This window comes from Phaseolus vulgaris, chromosome 8, assembly GCF_000499845.2.
Source record: "Phaseolus vulgaris cultivar G19833 chromosome 8, P. vulgaris v2.0, whole genome shotgun sequence".
NCBI classification, from domain to species: Eukaryota; Viridiplantae; Streptophyta; class Magnoliopsida; order Fabales; family Fabaceae; genus Phaseolus; species Phaseolus vulgaris.
The window spans coordinates 38559515-38569527 of record NC_023752.2 but is presented as its reverse complement, the minus strand read 5'-3'; the positions used below and the strand labels follow the sequence as shown (position 1 = coordinate 38569527).

Genomic DNA, 10013 nt, shown 5'->3' with positions numbered 1-10013 from the left:
AAATAAAATGACTCAAACATATTAATATGAACCAAATAGAATTTCAATCAAGACTCAAGCAACCTAAAAATGAAAAACAGCAACACAAAGTACCAAGAATCCTACACAAAAATTGAAATAAGATGTTCAAGCACAATTTGAACAAAAACTACCGATTGAATTGAATAGAAAAGCATTCAAATCTGATCCTGCCTGTTGACCGGAGCGCTGGAGAATGCCTCGTCAAAGGATCGATGTGCGCACCGCTTATCACCGAAAGGTAATTACTTTCCTTCATCTGCTGGGTTCCCTTGCATTTTCACCGATTTGCATCATCCTGTAACTGCCTGGTGCATACGCTGTGGGTTGTTTCTCCATTTCTCCTTCTGCGTAACTTAGGGCTTTGTTGATCGTCGCGACGAACATACACTCGTTCGTTTTTTCACCTTCCTACTGTGATCGAGTCAGCCTCTGTAATTCCCTGATCGTTTTTTTTCTTTCTTCTTCCTTTGCAGTTGCCATCATGACTCGCACAAAGATCACCCCGAACCCCCCTCCTTCAGCACGAAACCCTTCTTCACAAGCACACGACCCAACACAAGTTCGTGGTGCTTCCTCTTCGCAGGCTGAGAGGCCTGCATCTTCCCAAATTGTCCCGGCTCAGGCGACTCCATCTAACGTTGGAGGAGCCCCCGCCCCTCTGCCAGACTTCAAAACGCTATATCCCTGGGCTAGGAGGTCTTTTACTTGCCTCAGGACGCGCGAGAGCGTTGAGGTCTTTCATCTGGTGCCTCCGATCGCCGAAAGACGATGAGGACTTTGAAACTTAACTGGTGCCTCTAATCGCCGAAAAACGGTGAGGACTTAAAAACTTAACTGGTGCCTCTAATCGCCGAAAAACGATGAGGACTTAAAAACTTAACTGGTGCCTCTAATCGCCGAAAAACGATGAGGACTTAAAAACTTTCAGAAAGCACGCGATATATCTTTTCTTGCCTCAAATCACGTACAAATGACAGGGTCTTTCTTCAAAACTTTCGAAAACAGCGCACATGCAATCTGAAAACACCTTATACTTCGAAAACTCTTCTTTTATTGGGTAGCCTCATTAAAAACCCTCCTTAGAGAAAAAAGAGTGCCCCCTTCAAACTGTTTTAACAGAGACATTGTAATATAACATTGTGTTTGTCTTTACTTACAAAGCTCTTAACTATAGTACAACTTCAAGTGTGTGGCGTTCCAGGTGCGAGGAATCGCCCCTCCTTCCAGCGTCTCTAAGCGGTAGGCCCCGTTCCCGAGCGCCTCGGTTATTCTGAACGGTCCAGTCCACTTGGGTGACAGTTTATTCTCCATCTCGTACTGGTGGGCCTTCCTCATCACCAGATCGCCTTCTCTAAACTGCCTTGGCATCACCTTTGAGTTGTACCTTCGCTCGATCCTCCTCTTCACCGCCTCAGCCTTCAGCCTCGCCTCTTCCCTGACTTCATCCAACAGATCCAGGTTCAGCCTTCTCTCTTCATTTGAGTCTTCCTCTACAAAGTTCTGGAATCTCGGCGAGCTCTCCTGGATCTCCACCGGAATCATGGCGTCACACCCATAGACCAAGCTAAACGGGGTCTCATGGGTTCCTGACTGCTCGGTGGTGTGGTACGCCCAAACTATACGGGGCACCTCCTCAGCCCAACTTCCCTTGGCTTTCTCAAGCCTTCTCTTCAAACCTCTCAACAACACCCGATTAGCTGATTCCACCTGGCCATTTGTTTGAGGGTGCTCGACGGATGCAAACACTTGTTGAATTCCCACCCCTTCGCAAAGCTTCTTCAACAGGTGGCTTGCAAACTGTGTCCCATTATCTGACACCAGGCGCTTAGGCACTCCAAACCGGCACACAATGTTCTTCCATACAAAGCCTTCGATCTTGTGTGCGGTGATCTGGGCCACTGGTTCTGCTTCAATCCACTTGGTGAAATATTCAATAGCCACCACCAAGTACTTCATTTGCCTGATCGCCAGCGGGAAAGGTCCCAGGATGTCGATTCCCCAAGTATGAAACGGCCAAGGGCTATAGATCGACTTCAACTCCTCGGGAGGTGCCTTATGCCAATCGGCGTGCTGCTGGCACTGTTTACAGCATTGGGCATACTTCTTGCAATCTTCTCTCATAGATGGCCAATAGTAGCCTGCACGGAGAGTTCTCGCGGCCAGAGCTCGACCCCCGACGTGGCTTCCACATATACCTTCGTGGAGCTCTGCCATAATTCTCGTGCACTTTTCGCCGTGTATACATTCCAGGAGTGGGTGAGTGAACCCACACCTGTACAGGTCGCCATCAATCAATGTATACTTGCTGGAATTTTTCTTTACCTTCCTAGCTTCTGTTGGATCTTGCGGGAGGAGGCCATCTGCCAAGCACCGCTTGTACTGTGTTATCCAAGTGTCTGGCTCATGGGCGGCGCAGACCTGCATCACGTCCACCTTCTCTCCTCGACATGCTCTAACTCTCGGCGATCTCAGGGTTTCTTGCGTCAAAGACTTATGGCTTCTCGTTGCTCTCTCCGTCGACTTGCTTATCTGAAGGACCAGGTGATCTGCTACAAATGCCCTCGGCGTCTTCAGAGTTTCTTGAATCACCGTCCTCTGCCTACCCCCCTTGCCTGAGCTGGCGAGCTTAGCTAGCAAGTCAGCTCGGGCATTCTGCTCCCGGGGCACATGTACTACTTCAAAAGAGGCAAAGGAACTCTTCAATTCCTGCACATACGCCAAGTAGGCCGCCATTTGTAGATCTTTAGCCTGGAACTCGCCTGTTACTTGCCCTGTGACTAGCAGTGAGTCACTCTTAGCCATCAGCACCCTAGCTCCCATTTCCTTGGCCAGCAAAATCCCGGCGATCAACGCCTCGTATTCTGCTTGATTGTTGCTGGCTTTGAAGGCAAATCTCAACGATTGTTCAATCAGCACGCCGTTGGGTCCTTCCAATATGACTCCAGCACCGCTACCCTGCTGGTTCGACGATCCATCCACCGAAAGCACCCAACGAAAATCGTCTCCTTCAACCCGCGTCGCCTCTGATGAGAGCTCGACCACAAAATCTGCAAAGATTTGCCCCTTGATCGGGCCTCGAGGCTCATATTTAATGTCAAACTCTGACAACTCCACTGCCCACTTCACCATTCTTCCCGCAACGTCGGGTTTCTTCAAGACCTTCTGGATGGGCAGGTCAGTCATCACCAGTATTGTGAAATTGTGGAAGTAGTGGCGCAACCTCCTCGCCGAAAACACCACAGCCAGCGCCGCCTTCTCCAGGGCCTGATATCTCGTTTCTGGGCCCTGCAACACCTTGCTCACAAAATAAATAGGCTTCTGAGCCTGATCCTGATCCTGGGCGAGCACCGCACTCACCGCCCTCTCAGTCACAGCGAAATGCAACCTGAGAGGGGTACCCGCCAGCGGTTTGCACAGAACCGGCGGGCTCGCCAGATACTCTTTTAGCTTGACGAAAGCTTCCTCGCATTCTTTCGTCCAAGCGAACTTGTTATTGCGCCGCAGACATTGGAAATAGGGATGCCCCTTTTCTCCGCTAGCTGACACGAAGCGAGATAGGGCTGCCATCCGATCTGTTAGCTGCTAGACTTCCTTTACTGTAGCCGGGCTTCTCATCGCCAAGATGGCGGCGCACTTGTCTGGGTTAGCTTCTATTCCCCTTTCAGTCAAGAGAAAACCCAAAAATTTTCCAGCCTCCACGCCGAAAATGCATTTCTCCGGGTTGAGCTTCAACTTGAACTTGGCGATCGTCGTGAACAATTCTTCCAAGTCTGCAACGTGCTTGCTTTTCTCCTGCGAGGTCACGACCATGTCATCGACGTAAGCTTGCACGTTCCTTCCCAGCATCGGTGCAAGTACTCGATCCATCAACCTCTGGTATGTGGCCCCCGCGTTCTTCAGCCCAAACGGCATCACCTTATAGCAGTAGCACGACCTCTCCGTCATGAAGGCTGTTTTTTCTTCGTCCATGGGATGCATCTTCATCTGATTATAGCCCGAGAAGGCATCCAGGAAACTCAGCAGCTTGCACCCTGCAGCACTATCAACCAGGGCATCAATGCTTGGTAAAGGATACGAATCCTTTGGGCAAGCTTTATTCAGATCGGTGAAATCGACGCACATGCGCCATTTCCCGTTGCTCTTCTTTACCAGTACGACATTTTCCAACCATTCAGGGTACTGGACTTCCCTGATGTGGCCTGCAGCGAGGAGTTTCTGTGTTTCGTCCCTGATCGCCTGCCTCCTCTCTTCATTGAATTTTCTTCTCCTTTGTCGCACCGGTCTCACCATGTTGTCCATCGCCAGATGATGGCACAAGAAGTCGAGATCGATCCCAGGCATGTCCGAAGCGGACCAAGCAAACGCGTCCAGATGCCGCTCAATCACCTTGGCGATCTGGTCCTGGAGATCGACCTCCAGAGATCTTCCGAGCTTGAAAACTTTCCCTCCGATCTCCTTCTCGAGCCACTGCTCGACAGGTTTGGGCCTGGATTCTCTGGCGATCACCGCCTTGGCGATTCCCAGTTCTCTCGCTTCCTCGGGGCGATTCCGCGCCTCTTCCTCCTCCAGGCCAGCATTTCTCTCCCCCAGCTCAGCATCCACCATTTCCACGTCTCTTCCGGCGACCTCCTCTGATACCGGCGGTCTGGGCTTCACACCGGGAGGTGGGGTGGTCGTTACATAGCTCACTGATCTTTTGTTTTTCAGGCTATTCTCATAGCACCTTTTCGCTTCTCTCTGATCAGACTTGATCGTGATCACCACCCCTTCCATGGACGGCAACTTCACCTTCATGTGCCGTGTCGACGGAATGGCGCCTATCCTGTTAAGAGTGGGCCTTCCCAACAGGATGTTATATGCTGAAGGGGCGTTTACGATGAGGTACTTGATTTTCTCCGTCCTCGACCCAGCCTCATCTGTAAACGTGGTTCTCAGCTCGATGTACCCCCTGACCTCCACCTGGTCGCCAGCGAACCCGTATAAGCACCCTCCATAGGGCCTTAGCTGGTCAAGGGGCAATTCCAGCTGCGTGAAAGTCGGCCAGAACATCACGTCTGCCGAGCTACCTTGGTCCACCAGAACTCTGTGGACCTTCCTTCCCGCCGTGATCAACGAAATAACTATGGGATCGTTGTGATGAGGCACAACGTCCCGAAGATCCTGCTTTGTGAACGTGATGTCCACTTCTGGCGAGTGATCTTCAAACATGTCCACTGCCATCACCGATCGCGCATACTTTTTCCTCTGCGATGCGGTGCATCCACCACCTGAGAAACCCCCTGCAATGGTGTGGATCTCCCCATGGATTGGCATCTCGTGTTGCTGGGCTTCCCCACCTGCCGGCTGGGAACTCGACGCTCCCCCGTCCTTCTATCCAGCAGATAGTCGTTTAGGAACCCGCTCTTAACCAGATCGTCGAGCTGGTATCCTAAAGACAAACACGAGTCCAGGTTGTGGCCAAAACACTGGTGGAACTCGCACCAGGCGTCCGGCTTTGACCCCAACACCTTGTCTCCCACCTTCTCGGGCGCCTTCAACCTAGCAGATATGTTAGGGATAGCGATCAGGTCCGCTAGTCCCATGACGAATTTGTGTTTAGGCGGGCGATTGTACTCCCGGCGTGCTGGTTGTTGGCGTGCTGGTTGTTGGCGCGCTTGGCTTCTTCCCTTATTTCTCCTTTCGTAAGGATAGCGAGTCCTTTGGTCTTTCCTGACCGCCGCCGCCGTTTCCAGCACCCTCTGCGGCTGGATCCTGGTCTGGGCGCGTGGTCTAGCGGGAGCCACGCTGCCTCTCTTCTCGGCGACTTCACTCTCGTCGGCGATGTGGGCCACCGCAAGTCGCCTGACTTCAGCAAACGTCGCTGGATGAGCCCTGATCAAGGCCTCGCAGAATGGCCCTGGCTGCACGCCCTTCTTGAAGGCATAGACCAGCATTTCTTCATCCTTTGCCGGCGATCTGACCATCTGCGCTCCGAAGCGATTGAGGTAGTCTCTGAGGGACTCCCCATGGTACTGCCTTATATCAAACAGATCGTAGGACACCCTCGGCGGTGCCTTATTCACAATATACTGCTCGACAAAGATTTTCGAGAATTGTTGGAAATTTGTTATGTGGCCGTTAGGCAGGCTCACAAACCACTCCATCGTCGTTCCCTGGAGCGTACTCACGAACATCTTGCAGTAGACGGCGTCTGACCCTCCCGACAGCATCATCTGCGTGTGGAACGTGGTCAGATGAGCCTCTGGATCCTCCACGCCGGTAAAAACAGCTTTAACCGGAACCACGCTCGTGGGAATTGGCGTGTCGGTAATCGCCTGAACAAAAGGCATTGGGAAAACACGAGGTGGCGTCGACAGTGCCACCTCTTCAGCAGAAGAACGTCCCTGCTGCTCCTGAAGAGCTCGACGCAGCTCCTCAGCTACCTTGCTGAGCTCCTCGTTCCTGGCGCGAGAGGCGACCAGGTCCTCATGTATCCTTGCCTGCTCTACGCGCGAGGCTTCCACAGTTGCCTGCAACGAGCGCATCATTTCTGCCATCTGCGCCATGGTCATGGTGGTGTCGCCTTCAGCAGCGACAGGCGCCACGGGACTGGAGCGATTGCTTCTCATCTTTCTCATTAACTTCTGCGAACCACAGGAATACAGCAAACAACACTTCAACCACGATCGAACCAGCGATCAATCGGAGAAAACTCAAGAAACTACGCAAGAACTCAAGAACACCGCAAACCTTCGCAGAAAACCACAAAGAACTCGAACCTCCACCAAACAGATTGCGCGCAAGCAACAAAAGACCTCACTCCACCGATTGAAAACCAAACAAACGGTACAAAACGCAAACTCACCGAACGAAACTCAAAGAAACCGCAAACGACGGTTGCACCAGCACACAACTACGCCGAAAACCTCGAAAACTTCCACGAACTCACGCTGTGGATGGGAGCAAGTTTTACACGGCCCCACGGTGGGCGCCTGATGATCCTGCCTGTTGACCGGAGCGCTGGAGAATGCCTCGTCAAAGGATCGACGTGCGCACCGCTTATCACCTTCGTTCCTCCCCTGGATCTACTCCAAGAACCTGCAAAGAAACGATACGGCGCCGCTGCGGCCGATCGCGCTCCGACGCTCAAGTCTGTGACGGTATCACCAAATACTAAGAACTAGAACCGTGCAAATCCTCTCACAAACAGCTCTGTCACTCGCAAGCGTAAAGTGTATGAACTGAACGTGCGTACCTCAGAAAGTCTGTTAAGAACTCTTATATACCTGGTGACTTTCTCTCTCCTGGCAGTTGCAGACTTGGACACGTGGCCCGCATCCAACCGTACACGTGCCATCATCTGGAGGCTCCCTGACTTGGCGCTGCTTCTACTCTCATTTTGGCTAAGTTACGTATGCATGGTACTGCCCAGTGCATAGCAAACTTAGGAGTGCGATCTCTACTGAAACTGGCGAGTTAAGGCCTTCATACACCTTCCCTGTGGTCTCGCCGGCCGCCTTCATAATCTGCTTCTCCTTCATCTTCGGCGATGTTCTTGTTCTGGTGATCTCCGACTGCTTGGTCGCCTGAGTCTACATCTGGCGACTTCACCTTCAACCTGGCGATCGCCTATTCTGGTAAGCTGGAAATCGGAACACGCCAACTTAACAATTGGCGACTACACGTGCCTCCCGACTTCCTTCCCATCTGCCAACCTGGCGCCTTGTCAACACGCCTACACTGTAGCAGGATGCCACGTCATCACACCCGACCACCAGGGCGGTACAAAATCATATTAAAATCATAAAAACAGCAAGACAAGATGAACACATGATGAACAACCTGGAAATAAGAAGAACTCAAAAAGAAAAATGCAAAGAGATACTCATCTTTGAAGAACCATAGCTCTAGATACCAAATGATGGCATTCCTATGAGCTCTTCTTTGATTTTGATGATGATGGTTGCGGAAGCTTAGTGGAGGAGAGTGGAACAAGGTCTTCCTAGGAAGTATGGGTACCTTGAAGGTGCATGAGGAGTAGTGAGGGTTGGAGTGGTTCGACCATCTCCATTTGGGGGTGAAGGTTGAAGACTAAAAACCTAATTCTAGAGAGAATTTGGCAAGGGAGCAATTTGAATGGCACTTGGGCAGCATTTCATTACTCAAAATAGTCTTGAAAATACAAGGTGTTGGCTCCTCCTTTTATAGGCTAAGGAGGACCATAATGCAACCCTAATGCTAAGCAAAATGAAATGCAAATTACATCACATGGCACATGGTCGGCCTAGTGGGGAATCCTTCTAGAACGTGACCAAATCTATAGCAAATCTAGGTCAAGTCTCATGGAATCAAGTTTATGCTATTTACACTACACTAATACTAAGCTACCCTTAATGGGCCTTTATGTAGCATATACAAATCTTCATGGATTCGCTTGGCCATGGACCTAGCAATTGGTCCTAGATGCTCCTCTCATTGGCCTAGACGCTCCTCCTCTTTGGCCTAGACGCTCCTCCCTTAGCCCTAGACGCTCTTGGTTTGGCTTTGGATGCTCATGTCTTGGCTCTTGTCTTTCTTGTGAGGTTGTGCTTGGCCCTCTTCCATCAATATCACCCTAAAGCATAAAGAGATGTGGAATTCTGGAATGACGTCGCACGGAATGAAGATCTGGACTGGGAGTTGCGGCTGCGCTGAGAAGAAGAAAATGAAAGTGAGTTTTAGGGTTTTTAGGAATTAGGAGCATTTTAGGGTTTTTAAAAAATAATAAAGATAGTTTAGTCTTTGCATAACATTGTAGGGGTGCAGGAAGAAAAACGTAAGATGCAGGAAGAAACTGCCTAAAATAAATTAACATATACACGTAATAAATTAACATATACACGTAGTAATGTAGTTATATTAAAAGTGTGTTGAGCATCAGTATATTTTCAAAACAACAGAGTAGCCGTTTCATTCTCTCACAACTTCTTCGCTTAAAAAGCTTCCTAGACTACCGACGCACATCGACGCCATGAATCTTAACTACGAACAGAAACTTCAAGTTGTTGCCAAATTCATCCTGGACCACGAGGCACGCGCCAGCGACTCGCCGCCGTTTGAGGAAGAGCTTGGGATCAGGGCGACCCTCAAGCCGCACCAGGTGGAAGGGGTTTCCTGGCTAATACGGAGGTACAAGCTCGGCGTCAACGTCGTCCTCGGTGAGACTGTAACCCTTTCAATGTGTTTCGTTGCTCTTAATGTGTTGGAATGTGAAAGAAACTATGGCTGTATCCATTTTTATTTTGTTCCATTTCCAAACATTCTTTTGGGGAAAAATATAAATTCATTATTCTTGTTGAGATTGTAAGGTTTAATCTCCAGTTTGATGAGTTTGTCTGCATTAAAATTCTGAGAGTTTGAAAGAAAGTCTGGGTTAATTTTGGTCCGGTCTGGCCTAATTTGTGTGCATACATAATATTATTACACACGTGAGCAGATTTTCAATTTGATCCTATAGTTAAACACTTATTACATTGATTATTGAATTTCTTACATATTCTTCATTTGATCTCCTATAGGCTTATACATGTTTTGGGCATCCTTATTCTGGTCTCTACATGTATGTTACATTCTTAATTTGATCCCTATGCAAGGAAATAACAGTGGTAGGGGCCAATCTAATAATACATAGGGACTTAACTTTTACTTGTAGGGATCAAATTGAGAATGTGACACTTATACGGATTAAATTTTATGTTATAATGTATAATCGTAAAAAATATGGAAAATAACTAAAAAATATAAAATTTAGTGTAAAGGTGTATTTTTACCCCTTCAAAATATTGTAACAAGCAAGGCTAGCAATATATTCTTTAAAATATATTTTTGGATGAATTTTGTGTGGTCTCGTCCTTCTCTTTGTGGGAACTACATGGACTTCAACTGACAGTAGATATTATTGAAAAAAAAATGTGCTGCCAACATCTAGTAGGTAGTAACACATGGCGTCATGTTACTCTTACTTTTTTAAATGC

General features: G+C 49.1%; 1 protein-coding gene across 4 annotated transcripts in view; it reads left to right on the top strand.

Moving 5' to 3' along the window:
* Positions 1 to 8873: 8873 nt before the first annotated feature.
* Positions 8874 to 10013, top strand: part of LOC137826353 (probable helicase CHR10) — a 34765-nt gene continuing 33625 nt past the window's right edge. For 2 of the 4 annotated variants that reach the window (XM_068632289.1, XM_068632288.1), the window contains exon 1: positions 8889 to 9203. In XM_068632289.1, coding sequence (XP_068488390.1) covers positions 9011 to 9203 — 193 coding nt within the window. In that variant the 5' untranslated portion in view covers positions 8889 to 9010. Of the gene's footprint in view, positions 9204 to 10013 lie in introns of all 4 variants that reach the window. The other 2 variants (XM_068632290.1, XM_068632291.1) reach the window with 2 other exon arrangements.